This window comes from Castor canadensis, chromosome 13, assembly GCF_047511655.1.
Source record: "Castor canadensis chromosome 13, mCasCan1.hap1v2, whole genome shotgun sequence".
Classification (NCBI taxonomy): domain Eukaryota; kingdom Metazoa; phylum Chordata; class Mammalia; order Rodentia; family Castoridae; genus Castor; species Castor canadensis.
The window spans coordinates 50,374,543-50,395,314 of NC_133398.1; the positions used below are offsets into that span (position 1 = coordinate 50,374,543).

The following is a 20,772-nucleotide window of genomic DNA, read 5'->3' on the forward strand; positions in this document are numbered from 1 at the left end:
CTGAAACCAAGAGGATATTAATCACCTAAATATACCTATAATACACAATGAAATTGAAGCAGCAATAATGAGTCTCCCCAAAAGGAAAGTCTATGACCTGATGAATTCTCCACTGAATTCTATCAGACCTTTAAAGAAGAACTAATACCAACACTCCATAAACTTTTCCGTGAAATAGAAAGGGATGGAACACTGCCTAATTCATTCCATGAAGCCAGTATTATACTCATCCCCAACACATAGGACACATTCAAAAAAAGAAGACTACAGGTCAATCTCCTTAATGAATATTGATGTAAAAATCCTCAATAAAAAAACAGAAAACTGAATCCAACAACATATCAGGAAGATTATTCACCATTACCAAGTTGGCTTCATCCCAGAGTTGCAAGAATGTTTCAATATATGCAAATCATTAAATGTAATACAGCAAAGACAGAATAGATCTTAATAGATGCAGAAAAAGACTTAAATAAAATTCAACACCATTTTATGATAAAAGCTCTGATGAAATTAGGAATGGAAACAATGTACCACAACACAATAAAGGCTATATATGACAAACCTATAGCCAACATCATTATTAATGGGGAAAAGCTGAAACCATTTCCTGACTTTAGGGGTAAAGTCAGGAACAAGACAAAGGTGCCCATTCACTCCACTCCTATTCAAGATAGTCTTGGAATTGCTATCCAGAACAATAAGGCAGGAAGAAGAAATAAAAGGAACACAAATAGGTAAAGAAGTGAAACTACCCCTATTCACAGATGACATAATTTTATATCTAAAAGATCTGAAAAACTCCACAAAAAAAAATCTAGACACCATAAATAGCTTCAGCAAAGTAGCAGGATGCAAAATCAACCTACAAAAATCAGTAGCATTTCTATACACCAACAATGAACAGATTGAGAAAGAATCTAGGAAAATAATTCCATTTACAATATCCTAAAAAAAAAATCAGATACCTAGGAATAACCTTAACAAAGGATGTAAATGACCTCTACAAGGAAAACTACAAACCATTGAAGAAAGAAATCAAAGAAGATTTCAGATGTTGTAATTGTCTCCCAAGCTCATGGATGGGCAGAATCAACATAGTAAAAATGATTATACTACCAAAAGCAGTCTACATGTTCAATGTAATTCCCATGAAAATCCCAATGACACTCATCAAGAGATTGAAAAATCAGCCTAAAGTTCATTTGGAAACACAAAAGACTGCTAATAGCCAATGCAATACTGAACAAGAAGAGCAGCGTTGGAGGTATCAAAATATCTGACTTCAAAAATTACACCACAGAGTCATAGCAATAGAAACAGCATGGTAGTGACACAAAAACAGACACGAAGACTAGTAGAACAGAATAGAGAACCCCAATATGAATCCACACAGCTATGCCCACCTAATTTTTGACAGAGGTGCCAAAAATATATAATGGAGAAAAGACAGCCTCTTCAACAATATTGCTGGGAAAATTGGATATCTGCCTGCAGAGAACTGAAACTAGACCCATGTTTGTTACCCAGTACAAGTATCAACTCAAAGTGGATTAAGGACACTAATATCAGATCTGAATCCTTGGCACTAGTTCAGGAAAAATCAGGGAATTCACCTGAAGCAATAGGCATAGCAAAGACATCCTCAGTAGAACGCAAGCAGCTGAGCAAGTGAGAGAAAGGATTGACAAATGGGACTACATGAAGTTAAATAGATTCTCCCCAGCAAAAGAAATGATCCTTAAATTGAAGAGGTCACCCATATAATAGGATAAAATATTTGCTTGCTATACATCAGACAAAGAACTGATAACCAGAATATGCAGGGAGCTCAAAAAAATGAACTCCCCCAAAATCAATGACCCAATAAAGAAATGGGCCACTGAACTGAACAGAACTTTGTCAAAAGAAGAAATCCAAATGGCTAAATAACACATGACCAGCCCTGGCCATTAAGGGAATGTGAATCAAAACCACACTAAGATTCCATCTCACTCCTATTAGAATAGGTATACCATCAAGAACACCACCAACAACAAATGTTGGTGATGTTGTGAGCAAAAAAGAATCCTCATACACTGCTGGTGGGAATGTAAGCTAGTACAAGCACTATGGAAAACAGTATGGAGGCTCCTTAAAATACTAGAAATAGATCTGCCATATGATCCAATAATACCATTTCTAGGGATATACCTGAAGGAATGTGAGTCAGGATACATCAAAGGCACCTGCACATCCGTGTTTATTGCAGCACTCTTCCCAATAGCTAAGCTATGGAAACAGCCAAGATGTCCCACTACTGACAAATGGATTAAGAAAATGTGGAATTTATACATAATGCAATTTTACTCAGCCACAAAAAAGAATGAAATTTTGTTATTTGCAGGTAAATTGATGGGTGTTCTCCTTAATATGTGGATTGTAGACTTAAAACAAATGCAGCAATATTATGAGGCATGGGTCACACTAAAGGGAGGCTGTGCAAGGGAGGGAGAGGGCAAGGGAAGGAAACCAAATTCTTGAATGAGGTTGACATAGTCACTGTACAATAATGAATATAGAAATTTTAAACTCTCTGGGGCCATCATGAGAAGTGGACTAGGGAGGAGTGAAGAGCACTGGAACAGGCAAATCAATTGAAGCTATAAGCACATATGCATGGGAATAACACAAGGGGACTCCCTGTGTAGCTATCTTTAGATCAGACTAGCAAAATGTTGTGTTTCTAATTCTATCTTTTATGTTTTTTTCTTCTACAAAATCAGAGAATGGGGGGGAAGAACAGTTTCTGTGAGAAGTAGAGGCTGGTTGGCAGTGGTGGGTGGGGGAGTTGGTGGGGAAAGGGATAGGCGGATGAATATGATACACACAATGTGTACATATATATGTAAATGCAAAACTGATACCTGTTTAAACTGTTCGAGGAATCAGGGGAAGGGGAATGGATGAGAGAAGTGGAGGGAGGAAAACAGAAAAAGAAGAATTTTGGTACAGTCAATTGGGGAAGTAAACACAAAATACAATTAAACTAAATGAGTAGGCACATTATATGTACATACACAAAAATTTTGTTTGCAAAGACTAGGCAAACAGGGCCAGAAAAAAGTGATAATTTCTGTCCAAGTTTGAATAATGTGGTCCTAAAGAATGTGGATCTGAGTTCTCACAGTCTTTTGTTCCTCACACCCAACAAGCAATACTCTAAAGAAATCTCTCTGACTTCCCAAAGCCAGTCCATTAACCCACTCTATTTCATTATTGCATCAAAACTCCCATGATCTTAGGAAAACTAGTGTCAATTAATTAGAACAAATCTTTTTAACCAATTCTCACCAAGGAATAAATTAGTGATGTGGTATGTTAATCCTCCCAGGAGATGAAGGAAGCATTACAGCAAATATGCATGTGAACACACACACACACATTGAATGGACATACACTCAAGATTTAGAACGTATTTGTTACCCCACAGGCTGAGAATTTAAAATAAATATGGAGTACATACAATACAGTTTTCCCCAAAGTGTGATACACATTCTTCATGATGTATCACTAATGTTTGTAAGAAAAATGATCTTTTCTATCAAAGTATTTGTTACCCTCTTAGATTACTTAAAAATTCCTCAGTTTGCCATCTTAGGTGCAAACTAACATGCACTTAGGTGCATGTTTAAAGGGTCTTGGCTTCTTCTGGATTCCTGTACAACTCCATTTCCCACCAAACTGCATACCCTAACCCATCCCTGAAGCCTTTTAGCCAATCAGAAAAGATTGTGAACCTTTGACCTGGAAAAATCCCAGGTGAGGGGCAGGTACAACTGCATCAGAGGAATAAGGAGGAGCTACTGTCAGCCACTTTTTGTCTGCATGCTTGCTTAGGAGGAGTGAGCACATGTTTGCACACTCTTGATCAAGAGAAAATTGCCTTGTCAAGATTTTCTGTCTCTTGTGTGTCTGTTTTCAGCACTGAAGGGTTATCAATTCCAACAATTTGGTGACTTGTACAGGATTTTACATTCTGTCCATGAAGGGGGTCCTGGCCCTTCCCCAGGGAGTTGCTTCCTGCTGCCTGATTGCCACAGCCCCGTGGTTTGTCTGAGGGTGACAACTTTACAAATCTGTTAATGAACTCAGACTGCAGAATTTCTTGACAATGCAGGTAAAAGGGCTCTGAAGACAGGGACCGTGGCGACCACATAAATTTTGTGCACAAACCAGGACAAGAAACATCATGGGAGTGACCAGGTAATGTCTTGGTGGTTGGGATACTAGAGGCTGTGTGGTGGGTAAATGAGATGTGTCGGGTGACACGCAGGGAAAGCAAAGTGTTGATCTGCAGTTCTGAAGTGAAATCTTACTGTTTAAGGTGGAATTAGATTCTTGAATCTAATCCAGGTCAGCAGCTTATACTGACCTGCAGGCTACCAAGAGGTGCCTCAAGCTTCCACAAAGGATGTGGGTGGAGATGGACAAAGTGAAAAAGAATCAGAGTGCAAGAAACCTCCAAGGCAAAGGAGGGGTTGATCTCCTGATAAACAGAGCACAGTCAATCAGAAGGGAGAAATGGGCAGCAAAGAGGGGGGCCAGAAAACAAAGGCCCAGGATAAAATACCCTCTGGGAGCCCCCTAGTGAAGATGTTAAAATATTGGGATAGCCCCCATACTAAAGGAGACAAAAACAATGAATAGTTAAACACTGGTTTTTTTTTTACATTTATTATTTCTTTTATTCATATGTGCATACAATGTTTGGGTCATTTCTCTCCCTTACCCCACCCCCTCACTCTCCCTCCCTACCCCCTCATTACCAGGCAAAAACTATTTTGCCCTTATCTCTAATTTTGTTGAAGAGAGAGTATAAGCAATAATAAGAAGGACCAAGGGTTTTTGCTAGTTGAGAAAAGGATAGCTATACAGGGAGTTTACTTGCATTGCTTTCCTGTACATATATGTTACATTCTAAATTAATTCTTCTCAAACTAACCTTTTATCTAGTTCCTGGTCCCATTCACCTATTGGCCTCTGTTACTTTAAAGTTTCTGCATTAGTTCTTTTGCATTGAGGACATCAAATGCTATCTTGTTCTTTTTTTTGGGGGGGGGGTTTCTTGCCTATCCTCATACCTCTTTGTGTGCGCTCACCTCATCATGTGATCAAAGTCCAATCCCTTATTGTGTTTGCCCTTGATCTAAAGTCCGCATATGAGGGAGAACATATGATTTTAGGTCTTCTGGGCCTGGCTAACCTCTCTCAGAATGATGTCCTCCAGTTCCATCCATTTACCTGCAAATGATAAGATTTCATTCTTCTTCATGGCCAAGTAGTATTCCATTGTGTATAAATACCACATTTTCTTAATCCATTCATCAATAGTGGGGCACCTGGGCTGTTTCCATAACTTGGCTATTGTGAATAGTACTGCAATAAACATGGGTGTGCAAGTGCCTTTGGAGTAACCTGTGTTGCATTCCTTTGGGCATAGCTCCAAGAGTGGTATTGATGGATCATATGGCAGATCTGTGTTTATATTTTTAAGAAGCCTCCAAATTTTTTTCCAGAGTGATTGTACTAGTTTGCATTTCCACCAGCAGTGTATAAGGGTTACTTTTTCCCCACATCCTTGCCAACACCTGTTGTTGGTGGTGTTTCTAATGATGTCTTTCCTAACAGGGGTGAGGTGGAATCTTAGTGTGGTTTTGTTTGCATTTCCTTTATGGCTAGAGATGGTGAGAATTTTTTCATGTAAAAACTGTTGTTTTATCTGGACCAAAGAACTGATCTTAAAGCCTTTTTTTTTTTTTGGCCAAAACTTGGGTCTGACGAGGACTGGGTCTGTCAACTATTAATTGAGCATGTTGACAACAAAAGCTCAGTCACTAAAGAGGAGATGGAATATGTCCTCTGTTGGAGACAGAGTCCTGGAGTCCTGTTTCCACTAAAAAAAAAAATCCTTTCTAACTAGGATTTGTTCTCCTCCCTTCCCTCTTCCTTTTGCCTGCTCGTCCTCTGGCTCAGACACTAGAGCTGGCCCCAGTCCTACACTAAAGGCTTCCACTCCTCTACCTTTACCCCCCTTCAATTCTAAGCCCCTCAGGCTTCTGCTCAAAATTACAAAACTAGAAAATTGGAAAAATAGATCCATGGAGGAATTATTAGGAGAGGCACAAAAGGTATATGTAAGGAGAGAGGACGAAAAACAAAAACAAAAAGCAAAGATTATGTTATCTACAATCCAGCAGATTAATAGGGAAAGGTCAAACCAATATCCTATTGGAGCTCAACCAACCTGGCCTCCCTCATGGGGTATAAGAGACCAGAAAGTCAGAAGATGAAACAAAGAAGAGGGGAAAATAAGTACTTTAAATGTGGGGAGACTGGACACTTTAAGAGAGAGTGTCCAGAATGGGAAAGAGAGACTTCCTATAATGACCTTTGATGAAGCATAGGGGGCCAGGGGCTCTTCTATCTTAAAGGGTCCCACTCAGAGCATTTGATAAATTTAGAAATGGGACCACAACATGAAACTGTCACCTTCTTGATTGACTAAGGCACTTCCAGATCCTCCCTCTGTCTTATGCCCAGGGGCTTAATCTAGTCCCTGGAGAGGGTACTAATTTCCGGGCTAAAGGGAGAAAGCTTTTCAGTTAAAATATTACAAGAAACAGATATTTATTTCTAAGACAGGGCCATTAAGATACAATTTCTCCTAGTCTCTGAGGCAGGTACCAACCTATTTGGAAGAGATCTAATGACCGGATTATGAATCAGTTTACATATAAAAAAGAGATAAAAGACAAGCAAGCCCTTATCACAGCTCTGGTGCTAGCCTTGCCCTCTCTTGAACAGCATTTTCACCTCTCTGTAATGTAAATAAGGGAATTGCCCTCAGGGTGCTAATCCAAAAACATGGGGGTCAGCATCAACCATGGCATTCTTATCTAAATTCCTAGATCCTGTCGCCCAAGGTTGGCCTGAATACATTCAGGCAGTAGCAGCTACAGTCATTCTAACAGAAAAAAGTAGAAAAATCACCTTTGGGGGAGACCTAATTATTAGCACTCCCCATCACGTTAGGACAATCTTAAATCAGAAGATGAATAGATGGCTAATAGATTCCAGGATCCTAACGTATGAGTCTATCTTGCTAAAAAAGGATGACTTAACTTTAACTACTGATGAGGCCCTAAATCCAGCTACTTTCTTGGCAGGAAGGCAGGAGGGAGGAGCCCTCAAACATAAATGTTTAGATATTATTGAATATCAACCAAAAGTAAGTCCAGATCTTGGGAAAACTCCTTTCCAGACCGAGTTCCATTACTTTGTGGATGGATCCTCTTGTGTAATCAAGGGGAAAAAGGCATAATGGATATTCTATAGTATATGGGGAGGCCATGACTATTATAGAATCAGGCCAACTCCCTAACAATTGGTCTGCACAGACTTGCAAATTGTTTGCCCTAAATCAGGTCTTAAAACACTTAAAGGAGAAAGAGGGGCCATGTACACTGATTCAAAATATACATTTGGTGTGGTCCATACCTTTGGAAAAATCTGGACGGAACAGGGCTTAATCAATAGCAAGTGCCAAGACTCGGTACATGGAGAATTAATTCAACAAATATTAGAAAGCCTAAAACTACCTGAAGAAATAGCCATAGTCCATGAGTCAGGTCACTAAAAGGGGGTAAACTTTGAGACTTGTGGAAATTCTTGGCAGATGAGACAGCAAAACAGGCTGCTCTCATCTCTGAGGCACTGGTCTTTTGTCTCATCCCACACCTCCCTGCTCCTCATGTCACAACTCTCTTTACCACCTCTGAGGAAGAACAACTAAAAAAACTTGGGGCAGTTAGGACTGAACAGAGAAAATAGGTTCTCTCCAATGGGAGGGAAATGATCTCAAAGTCCCTAATGAGAGAACTCCTTACTTATCTCCATCAGGGGAGCCACTGGGGACTCCAAGCCATGTGTGATGCAGTTTTGCGAGCCTATGGGTATATAGGGATCTATACACTAGCCAAACAAATATCAGAAGGATGTCTTGCTTGTTGAAAGATTAACAAGCAAGCTCTGAGAGAGAGACCAGCTGGGGGTAGAAACTCTGGGTTGTGACCTTTCCAAAGCATTCAGGTAGATTACACTGAGATGCCCAAAATAGATCATCTTAAATACCTCTTGGTTACTGTAGACCATCTCACTCACTGGGTCAAGACCATCCCTCTGCCAGGGGCCACTGCAACAAATGTAATTAGGTTATTACTAGAAAACATAATCCCAAGATTTGGGATTATAGAAAATATAGACTCAGACAATGAGAGTCATTTCACTGCCAATGTCGTCAAGGGACTTACGAAGGCTCTAGAGATCAAATGGGAATATCATACTCCCTGGCATCCACCTTCCTCAGAGAGAGTTGAAAGAATGAATCAGACTCTTAAAAAACAATTCACTAAATTAGTTTTAGAGACAAGATTACCTTGGACTAAATGTCTTCCCATAGCACTACTCAGAATTAGTATGGCCACTTAGAAGGACATTGGCCTCTCCTCCTATGAAATGCTTTATAGGCTTCCTTACCTTAGCTCTGTTATTGATGTACCTTACTTTGAAACCAAAGCCTATTTCCTCAAAAATTATATATACTTGGATTGTCCTCTACTTTGTCTTAGGAAAAAAAGATTGTTAGTACAGGCTCCTCCACTTGACTTTTCTGTTCACCCACACCAGCCTGGCGATTATGTGCTAATCAAGACCTGGAAAGAAAATAAGCTTGAGCCAGCTTAGGAAGGACACCTCCTGGTCCTCCTGACTACAGAGACAGCCTGCCCAGACCGTGGTGAGGGGATGGACTCATCACACATGGGTAAAGAAGGTGCCCCACACCTTACCAGAAGGAACAATGGGTTATGCTCTTGTCTCGAGCAAGTGAGGGTGCAGAGTTGACTGTCAGTCCGGCGCTAAATGAATTAACTTAGGCAGGAACTAAGTTGCTCATACACACACTTTATTGCAGGGAGTTGCAACCTATGCCCAATAGCGCCTCAGCCTTCCCCAAGCTGTGCTCACCTTGCAATGTGAATCTTAGTCTGGCTGCAAACCAGTCCTGGCTAGTTCTTGGTCTTGATAGGCCTCCAGAATGCCTAGGGAATCTGATGGGCCATGCAGAATGTCTGGTCCACTTCGTCCGGGGGCTGCTCTTGACCAGCGTGATGCATGTTGCCAGTCAGGAGGAAGTGGTGTTGGTCTCATGGCGAGTGGGGTTTAAATGTCCACAACAGGCTGGCTTATCAGCACCAGCTTAGGGTTAGCTGATTTGCATATCAGCACCAGCTGGGGGTTAGCTGATTTGTATATCGGGCACCATAAGGTGTTTGTTTACATCATAGGACTTAAAGTAATGTCAGGTTTCATGGCGAATTTTGTCCCAAACCTGTTTAGAATAAGAAGTTGTATTGAAATACTTGTTCAGCATGTGGGAAAAGGTGACATTTAATTTGTATGGACCATGAATGAGATAACATCCATCATCAAGTCTTTGCTTGGAAGAATTGAAGCCTTTAAATCCCCAGTTGGAAAAGTTCCAATTTTTAAAGGAAACTTCAAACAGTCATGCTGTCTGGTGAACATACTACAAAGTTGTTGTGGCCCAGAGCTTGTACAGGGTCAGCCAAACTCATTGGGATGAGCTCCAATTCATTAAGTTCATGTTTTAATGGCTCAGTCAAAACATAGAGTCCTTGAGTGATAGGTATCATTCTGTCCTGTGGACAATAGAAGGTCTTGGTATCATTGATGTAGAGGAGCTGGGTATGTGAAGTTACATAAGTATTACCTAACTTCCTTGGGATGGTGGTAGTGAAATGAGCTGTCTTGACATTGTCCAGGAAAATTTGCAGAAGATGTATAGTGCAGATTCCGCTAGAACATTCAGAGTGGTATCTATCGTCCATGATGGTCTTGAACGTTGGTGTTTCCCAACCTTGGCCAGTGATGAATAGGGTATGGAGGTCATTCATCATGGTGTCTAGGGTTTGTTCAGCTTGAAGGCACTGGATAGCATGTACATTTTTCAAGGTCTCAACATACATTTTGTGGAACATTTCTAAGTTATGCTGTTCCATTTTACCAATGCATTTTTTTTATTGCAAGCATTTCCAAATGTATATTCTGAACAATGTGGTTGAGAGTAGTAAGTCCATCTGACAGAGCATGGATGGCTTGTGTCTCTTTGACTGTCACTTTCTTGAGATCATTCATGGCGACATAGAGGGGTATTGTCAAGGATGCAGTGATAGTAGATGTGAGAGTGACTCCTAGGAAAAATGCTGCATCGGCTGCTAGTTGGTAACGGTTTTCTGGCATGAACACTAGTTCCATAAGTAAAGGCAGGGGTCTTAATGTTAGGGCAGATAAAAGGCAGCGGTGCCAGTGCTTGGAGGTTAAGGATCATAGTAATTTCCCTAATTCTGGGGTTGGGTAGAATGCGAACACCTGAGGAAAAGATAGGGTATACCAATGGTAGGTGTAATATCTCTATCCTGGATGCATTCATCTTAGGGGCAAAGAGTAATTCTGGTCTGTAATGTACTGAAAGGAATCTATGCGTTTCATTAAAGCCTCCTTGGTCCATAATACATGGTGTATCTGAGAAGTCGTGAATATGACAGCTGTGAAAAGAGGCTGGAAATATATATATTTGGTCCCACTCAATGGGGTAGTAGCCATCTTTGGGATTTTCAAAAAAATATAGCTTCTGTGCTATAAGGTCCACAATGCCCCATTGTTCATTAACTGGTAATAGCATATAAAAGTTTTAAGGTACACCAGTGTGAGTGTGGATATGGATGCCTTCACCAAACTTCATTCCAGCAGTATGCCACCATCATATGGTCCTATTGGATGCCTCTGAGATGTTGTAGACGGGTTTGATATTGTTGGTGATGTCCTTGCAATGGGTTGTGATGAAGCTGTCGGTCTTCAAAATGGGTGGTATGTAGTTCCATTCCAGTGGTATTCAGTCCTATTGGCTCTTCTTTGTAAAAGAGCAGTATAGTTATACTTAAGAGGACTGGGAGACTTGACACATATATTAAGAGGGATAGGAAATTCCTGAAAAGAAGTATGTCAATGACCTGGGAGGTTATATATATGCGCCCTGAAATGATATCACTTCTAACTCACAATCTGAATCCTCATGGCCCATGGTGTCACCAATATGTTTGTATTTAGCACCATGAGGTGGTATTGACCTGTTCATATTGGAAACACATATTCATATATTCTAGTTTAGGGAGTAATGTGTTGTACATACGAAAATAATAGTATTGTTTCCTTAGCTGATAGTATCTAGGACTCATGTGCACTGTAATGTGCCATGAGTCATTAATAAAGATTGGAATATTACCTGGAATGGTCATATTGGGTTTATTGATTAGCCAATAAAGTTTGGGTTCCTTCCTTATTATAGTACCCCATTTTACAGTAACAGTGGTGGCATCATAATCTAATTGTTGGAAGGCAATTGTTAAGTTATTGTGGAGGCCAGTCCAGTTTGAGGCAGAAGAATTAGTGATGGTAATTGCATGGCCAGAGGAAGTAACATTAATAAAGGTAATCTTGATGGTGCAATAAAGGCAAGTTTACTACTGGCCACCACTTGTGTGGACCCATGAAGGTGGGTGTTGTCAAAGTGAATAGGATTCAATGAGTTGTTAGTGGAATTATATGGCTGGAGGATATTCATAAATGCACAAAAATAGGACTGACCTTTTAAAAAGGGAGGGTCAGGTAGGTTTCTGTCTGGGAGTCTAGAATCAATAGTAGCCCAAGGTTGTGGCAATGGATCAGTGAGGATGATTGGGAATCTATAATGTTTCATCCCCAATGGTAACATTTTTAGCCAAGTGAGTACTGTTGGAAAGGAGATATTCCTAATCCAATAATCATGCCTGTATGTATTCCAACAGGACAAGACACCATAGACTGGTAAATTGGGGAAGTCTGCTGCAAGGATAATAGAGTACTTAGTATTGTTATGTTCTGGGTATAGGCTATATAAGTGCTCAAATGGGCACATATCACCATAAGGGTGGGATGGTGTCTTAATTGTATGAAATTGTGAGAATGGTTTTCTTAGATCTATAGGGATAGGGTTAGTAGCAAGAGTAGGAGGAGAAGGAGAGGTAGGAGAAGCAGCAGCAGAAGAAGGGGTTTCCTTTACTTCCTCCTCCTCTTCATCCTTGTCTACCACGTAGTCACCCTCATAGTCATCATAGTCTTCTTCCTCACATATCTGTGTGGTCTCATTATATTTCCCCTCACATTGCAATTCCTGAAAGATCCATGGGTAAAAGTATAAGTTCAAGAAGGTTGAAGTAGCTGCTGTTTTGCAGGAGAACATGGGTATGTTCTCCAAGGTTAATTCCGTTGTGGTGTCACTGGTGTTCTTGAAGCTTGACGTGATTGATGACTGTAACATCATGCCAATGTGTACTCTTCAAAGGTAGCTCACATAGATGGCTGCCTCAGTGGTGACGTTTCTCCATAAGTCCGATTGTACACAAGCACTGGGGTCCTCCTCATGGGCATTTTCCACCCATGAGTAAGTGAATAGTCCGGTGTCTATATTAAAGAGTTCTTTGGCTTTATAGTATTCTTCACATGCTTTCAGGTAGTTGAGCTTGTTGAGAGTGTGACAAAAGGCATAATGAGCAAAGAAAGAGTTCTTGGCATAGGTGAAGTGTTTTCCAGGGATTGAAGATTTCCAATACCCAATGATAGTACTCGTGTTGATGGAATCAAAGTGTTGTCTATCATCATTATAGGCAACAGTGATGTTAGCTGGTCTTCTTGTGGTGGTGGTAGTTGGAGTAGCAGTATTTGTATGAATGGTTTTAGATGTGGCCAGCAAGATTGTAAGGTTGGGGTCTTCATTGTTGTTGTCTTTGGGCAAGTTCCATGTGCTCGTGTGTGATGTAAAATGAGTTTAGCAACCCGTTGGAAAAAAGCACTCCATGAACTACTTTGGAAAATGGATGACCACAACATTTAGAAAAAGTGGTCCATAAGACAGATGGTATAGTTGGTGAATTTCTTGCAAATAAAGATCCTGGTATTGTTGGTATCACAGTTATTACCACAGTCTCTTGTATGGCAGATGGTGTGGTGTGATACCATAGTTGTAAGAATCCAAATTATGAACAAAGAAAGGATGATGGACTTGACAAGGCAAATTTGTGAGGAGATCCAATTTCTGCAGTTGACAATATGAGATGTCATCGTGGAGATGTCTGATCCAGTTTGGTAAAGTTTAAGGTACTTTTACCATTTGTGGTCCAGGCAGTGTTGCCCTTGTTGTGGCAGATGATTTTCTGTGGAGAGAGAAGGTTGTTATGGTCTTTGTTTAGTATCTTGTAAAGTAAAACATGTTGTTGTAGTTTCTACAGGATTGCCCAGTACTTTGTCTGGAAATGCTTCCTCAAGGGGGCTTCTTCTATATAGTCTATATCTTGAATTAAGTTCAAAGCATGCTATTTCCAATGCCTTGTGAATTGGTGTGTCACTTAAGTGTGCCAGTTTTAATTTGAGTAATTCATTATGGCTTTCAGTGTTCCCTGCTGCGGTGGGGTTATAAGGTAGGTGATAATTCCACTGTATATCCATAATATCAGCCCATTTTCGAATGACTGCACCAGTAAAATGAGTGCCTTGATCTGATTGAATAATTATTGGTGTGCCATATCTAGCTATTCAACACCAAAGAGTACAGATGGTAGCTATTTGATTTGGTGCTTTGTGTGCTTTTGCTAGGAGGAGACCCGTATGGGTATCCACAATAGTACATGCATAGTAATCCTTATGAGTTTTTAATGGGCCAATAAAATCCATCTGAACTAAGTAGTTAAATAAATCTGGCTTATAGGAAGAGCTGGGAGGGTGAAACTTGAATCTGGTGATTGTTTGTGGGCAGTCAGGACATTTGGAGATTGCTACATTATATTGATGCCATTATTGGTATATTCCTAAAGGTTGCCCAAGAAAACAAGGTATGTGTGCCCACATGGCCTAACATTTTATGTAGTTCTAGGATTTCACTATTGGAGAAGTTAGAACTTGGTGGAGGGTTAGGAGAATTCCATATAGGCTTGAGATATAATGTAACTTTAGTATCCTCCCAGTTCTTAACAGACCATGGGTGTTTATTCATTAATTTAGTTTTAGGTATTGGAGTGCAGACATGCCAATTAGGGTCATGTTGTAATGTGACCTTAGTATCAGAAGTATTGATCACTTTCCACAGAGTCTTATTGGAAATTATCAGTTTTGAAGTCATTAATGCAGCCAATTTATCAGCTTTGTCATTGTGGGCATGGGTAGGGTCAGTTTTGGATTTGTGAGCATCCATGTGGGTAACATAAATTTTAATGTTTTTGGAGGCTTCTGCTATGGCCATCCAATCTTCCCTTGACCAAATATCTTTACCATTAATTTTCCAATCTGATTGTTGCCATTTAGGGGACCAAATGGCAATACCATTGCAAAGGCACCAAGAATCAGTAGATTCTGACAATTTTATGGCCCTCATTCAAGGAATAACATATAGCTAATCTAGCTGCATGGACCTCGGCATGTTGCGCAGATTTACTAGTGCCTTGGTCCTGCAGGATATGGCCATCTGAGGGTCTCCAGGCTGCTGATTTCCAGTGCAGCTTGCCTCCTTTAACAGCCAATGAGCCATTAGTGAATCAAGCATTTGTTTGGGTGGGTGACCAGAGGGCTGCCCCCCAATTTCCAATAGGTGACACCTTCTGGGGAGGGGCAATAGTAACAGGGCATAGAATGGTTGGAGCATTGGCTATGTCCTCAATCCATGTGGGTGTCTGCCCCTTAGCTGATGCCCTGTGATTCTTAAATTGCTCTTGTAGGTACCACTTCCATTTTAGAACCTTTGGTTCTGTGGGTGTACCCACTAATTGTTCACCTGGAATGTTGATCCAATCTAGGAGGGGTAGCATATTTTGGATAATAATGCATTGATCTTGCAGTATTAGGCATATAGTCCTCAACGTTTCATACAGGGTCCATGTCAGTTTTTCAAATAAGCTGTATTTTTCCTGAGAGTAGGGAAAGCAGTTGCAATAGAATACCACTGGTCTGTTAGTGCCACCTGGTGGTTTGGCAAAAACTGACCAGTTACCACACCCTTTGACAAATAAAATGTCCAAGGTTACCATGTCTGATGGACCAATAACATATAATTGACTGAACTCTGAAATAAATTTTGTGGTTGTTTGGAAGGCTAATTTTTGCTCTTTGCCCCATAGAAAGTCTGAGGCTTTCCTAGTTACCTTATATAGAGGTTGCAGGATAATTTGGAGATATGGAATATGTATTCTTCAATATCCAAACAAGCCAATTAAGTGTTGCATCTGGGTCTTATTTTTTGTGGTTTTAAGTTAGCAATTTTATTTATTACTGGCTCCAGAACCTTAGGACCAGTTGATGTCCAGATAATACTTAAGAATTTGACCTGTTGGGCAGGTTGTTGGATTTTATCAGGATTAATAGTCCAGCCATTTCTGGTTAAAGTCTCTACCAGTGCATTCAATGATAATTTAACCTCCTCAGCCTCATTGCCAGCTATAATTATATCATCCACATATGACAATACTAATGTTTTGGGATGCAGTTTACATTGGTCAATAGACCACTGTAATGTCATATGAGCAATGATAGGGCTGTTTTTATATCCTTGTGGGACACGTTTAAATTGGTATTGTTTATTATCCAATGTGAATGTGGTAACTTCTCTTGATTCCTCATCCAGTGGGATAGCGAAAAACATGTCCGAGAGGTCAATAATTGAAAACCATGTATATGCCTCAGCCTGTAGTTTATTAAATAACTCGGCAACTTCTGGTAGGTTACCTGGCATTTGGGTTGTTAGCTCATTAATCTTCCTGTAATCAACTGTAAATCTCTAGATTCCATTAGGTTTCTTTACTAGCCATACTGGGCTATTATAGTTGAAGGATTGTGACTTTTCAATGTCTTCCTCAAGTAATCTCTGGACACACAAAGTAATATCATTGTGACCACCTTTTATAGAATGTGGCTTGGTAAAAGAAGGTGGGATGGGGGCAATTTTATTGGTGGTATAGACAGAAGATAATGCTACTCCTGCTGTCTGAATATTCTTAAGTCATTTTTAAGGTATCCATAAAGGAAACAAGAGGGGAATAGAATCCATTCCTAAAATGTCTATAGGGGCTGGCATAAAAGCTGCTAAAACTGGAATAGGGGGCTTATCACACAACAAAATTTCAATAGGTTCCCTGGGAACCCTTGTCAAACCATTTACCCCTTGAATATCTACATTAATGCCCATGGACTTTGGGGATATGGAAGATATAATAGTTATTTGGCTCCCTGTATCAACCAGAAAGGTTAGCACATGTGTTGTCCCTCAGACATGCATTGATAATTGTATGTAGGGCTTGTTGTCAGAGGCTGTCCCCATAGCCTGTTGGGCCTGTTTGGGTCTGGTGGGGCTCTGAATTGGGTATCTCCAAACAGTCTTATATTTGGAAATCTCCACTGTCTGTTGCTCTTGTTTGGGACCCCCTGTGGTCTTCTCCTTGTTATATTTGAATTTTCCGCCCCCAACACTAGAATGGGCTGGGGGGTGTCCTCCTATTTTTTGCCTGGCATTTACAAGTATGCCACAGGCTCTCACATCTTCCACACCATTTTAATGGTTTCAGTTGGGTGGAGCCTGAAAGGATACTAGTTGTAGTAAAGGCCAACGTTTGCCCTCAGTGGGAACTTTAGTAGGAGCCTTAGTGGCCTTAGTGGGAATCTTAGTGGTTTTAGTAGGGGCCTCAGTGGAAGCAGTGAGGGACACTACCTTAGAGGTCTCCAGATTTCTGGCTTCATTAAGGAAATCAACTACATCCTGGAGGGTTTGGGCATGTGCTAGGGAAGTGGTTAGAGAGTCTCATGTGGGCTGGAGCCCCATTAATAATTATCTTTTTCATTTCTGGTTGTGGTGGTGCTGCCACTGGCATCAGGTATTTGTTATGATATATCTTATATAGAATTCCCAATTTTCTGGTGAGCTTGATAGCATCATCCAATGTTTTCCATGAGACATTCACCTCAAGGGTGGAGAAGTCTAAGTCCCTGATGGCTATATGCCATGCTTCTGATAGCCATCTAATGAGAGACATGACTGCCTTTGGGCATGCTTCCATGGCTATCAGTAATCCCTCAAAGATACAGGCATTTTCATTTATCCCTGAAAGCTGTTTCATCTCATTATCTGAGAGTTCGAGTGAGTCTGCCCCTGAAGACCAGACTTGCTCAAGGTAAGTAACATCTTTTTCTCCTTTTTGTGAAAATTCCTGTCTATATTGATGAATTTCTGGTCTAGTAAAAGCTCTGTGTTCTATGATAATATTTTCAAGTTTATGTCCTTCCAGTCCTTCCCCATCATGATCTATGCTTTCCTGTTCATCTCTATACACACCCTTGGAGGGCGTGTACATAACTTTCTTGGTGGTACATGGGCAGGACTGTTGGGGTTTTTCAATATCTTGCAAGAATGGATTAAGCTAGCTGCTTGCCTTTGCATCTATCTATGTCTTTATTATCTATAATTTTGCATAAAATAGCTGGTACCTCTGATTTGTCTGCTCAAGCAATGATAGGATTCACAGTGTTTGGGTTAGATAAGGGGATCAGGATATCTGTCCCCTTTTCATATACATATTTAAATTTAGTCTGTACCACTTTCTGTAATGATTTCCAGGGGGACCCTGGCTCTAACTCCACCCTGTCAGGTACCTTGCCACATTTAGACTTTAGTTTAACCCACCCACTGAGGCACCATGGTGTTTAGGGAGCAATCCTGGCTGCAAGTGTGTATAAGGCTTTAATCATCTTCTTTCTGCAATACCAGCAGAAAGTTGAGGAAGAATTTACTTTACTAATTTGTTTGGTCAGGAGGTCATCTGTGTATCTATAGAGTCTTTTGGAACACCACCCCCTCATATCCTTGTGGTTCCACTATCATCCTTCCAACCTGATACCTGGTCTTCACCAAATACATAAGCCATATATGACTTTATGTGCCTGGCTTGCCTTCATAGGTGGATGAACCTGACCATGGTCCCGAATCTTTCATACTTCCATTTTCACCTCCAAAGCCAGTGCCAGCTAACTGGTCTTTGTCAAGCGCATAGGCCAGTAGGTGGCTCTATGTACCTGGCTTGCCTTTGTAGGCATTATGGTAATTGATTTCTCCTGGTGCCAGCACCAGTTACCCAGTCTTCACCAAACTACAGAGGCCCCGTGAGGCACAGTGACACTGGTTTGCCTTCCTTGGCATTATAGCACAATGGGAGTTATCAACAGAGGCTAATTGTGGAAGTATGTCTAGATTCCTTTACAAGGGTGGGAGGTGAGTTTTTCTAATCCTCTCTGGGAAATAGAAATACAGCCAATTTCTTATAATTTGGTATGGAACTCTGCTATTCCTAAAATATCCTGCCGACTACATCAACTGTCTTTAGCAGGTGATGGTGCAGAGTTGACCATCAGTCTGGCACTAAATGAATTAACTTAGGCAGGAACTAAGTTGATCATACACACACTTTATTGCAGGGGGTTACAACCTATGCCTGATAGCACCTCAGCTTTCCCCAAGCTGTGCTCACCTTGTGATGTGAATCTTAGTCCACCAGCAGCTGACTCCGAACCAGTCCTGGCTAGTTCTCAGTCTCGATAAGCCTCCAGGATGCCCAGGGAATCTGATGGACCATGCAGAGTGTCTGGTCCACTTTGTCCGGGGGCTGCTCTTGACCAGCGTAATGTGTGTTGCCGATCAGGAGGAAGTGGCATTGGTTTTGTGGTAAGTGGGGTTTAAACGTCCATAGCAAGCCAGCTTATCAGCACCAGCTTAGGGTTAGCTGATTTGCATATCAGTACCAGCTGGGGGTTAGCTGATTTGTATATCGGGCACCATATGGTGTTTGTTTACATCATAGTGCACACAATATTGTTTTCCTATAGGTTTTATAATGTATTATATTTTTATATATTTTTTCAATATGTTTAATGCACAGCAAACATAATACTCATAACAGCTCTCACATCCAGGCAACACCAAAGTGACTTTAAAAAGACTATAGTTAAAATATTCTTTTCCTTTCATTTAGGAAGTGGTATGCTTATTATTAATGTAACTCAGAGTACTTTTCCCTTAATTGTTGAATTCAATACATGCCAGATCCTTCCTTGTGGAGGCCTTATGTCCCAACTCCAGCTCCAAGGATATTCCTTTTATATGTGCCCCATCCCTGAACCCACAGGGAAGCTGATATCTGTCCAGAGTGGATGGATGTAGGGTGAAACACTGGGTATAAAGGATACACTTCTCCCTTTTATGACAATCCTAAGGGCTGGGCCAGACCCAAGGCACTGGAAAGACTCCAATTTCTACCATCCAGAAAAATCGACAGTTTTTTAACAGACTACAGTAAAAATTACAGCTGTTTCAGACACACCCCTCTCCTACTTGTAAAGATAAACAATGTAACCCACTTAGATTAGTCATAGAAAGCCCTTGAAGTATGACACAAGAACCATCTATATTTCATAGATATGGGTTGGGGCAGATGCCTCAGGGACAGACCTGTTAGGTGCCTTTAAGCTCCATCTAGCTCCCAGCCCCTCCTAGGTGACACCCTGTTCTACCTCCACTCCAATGTTACCTCCACATTTGTACAATAATTGAACTCAGGTAGCTGTAGTAGAAATCAAGGACCTAAGACAAACTGTTGCTATTGAAATTGGGTACAGGGCTATAAATGCTTGGATGGAATGGATAAAATGCTATCTGCACATTAAACAAGAGCAATTGCTATGGTCGAACTACTGGGAGGCCAGAGTCTCAGGTGGTCCTGTTATCATTAGGATGGTCCTCAGATCTAGATGGAATGTATTGCATGTTGGCTCTGTTTCAGGATGCCAAAGCTTGAGGCAATGAATCCTGCCAGACGCTATCACTACTGTTCCCACAGGTCAGGGGTTGTATGGGTCAACCCCCAAGGATTATTAGGCCACTCACCATTACCCCAAGTCTCACCAGATGGGGGGGGTGATTGACAAATGTGGGAAACCTGACTGTATGCAGTGAAAGCTGGTCCCTCAACAGCTTCACAAACAAGTCCACACTCTTGGTGGGCAGAGCCAATGTCTGTTAGTACTGCGGAATACTTTTATTTGAGATTCTCCCAGGTAACTGGGCAGGTACCTGTGCTTTGGAGCAGTTAGCAATCCTTTTCATCCTAACATTTAGATCCCCAGCCCATGCCACAACATCTAGAAAAAGGAGAGACATAGACATAGACACTGCAGCCAACTGCAGAGGCTCCTTGATCCCCATGTTTACATTGATGCCATTGGGGTTCTTAGAGGGTGCCAAACAAATTTAAAGCCAGAAATCAAAGTGAAGTAAGATTAGAATCAGTACTTTTCTGGTGGTCCACTATAAATAAAAATGTAGATTGGATTAATTATATTTATTATAAACAACAAAGGTTTGTTAACTATACCAGGGATGCCATCAAAGGAATAGCAGAGCAATTGGACCAACTAGCCAGATGGCTTGGGAGAACAGGCTCGCATTAGACATGATGTTGCCCAAAAAGGGAGGGGTTTACATAATGATTGGAGTTTCGTGTTGCACATATATATCAAATAATACAGCGC

The 20,772-nt window shown here is 40.9% G+C and overlaps 1 protein-coding gene across 1 annotated transcript; it reads right to left on the reverse strand.

Annotated features, from left to right (window-relative positions):
* Positions 1-8,992: 8,992 nt before the first annotated feature.
* LOC141415643 (uncharacterized) lies at positions 8,993-18,874 on the reverse strand. The gene is made up of 2 exons (XM_074052640.1): positions 18,717-18,874; positions 8,993-13,370 (listed from the first exon to the last, which is right to left on the reverse strand). Exon 2 carries the CDS (start codon positions 12,479-12,481, stop codon positions 11,525-11,527), a length of 957 nt encoding a protein of 318 aa, XP_073908741.1. The 5' UTR covers positions 12,482-13,370; positions 18,717-18,874; the 3' UTR covers positions 8,993-11,524.
* Positions 18,875-20,772: the final 1,898 nt, after the last annotated feature.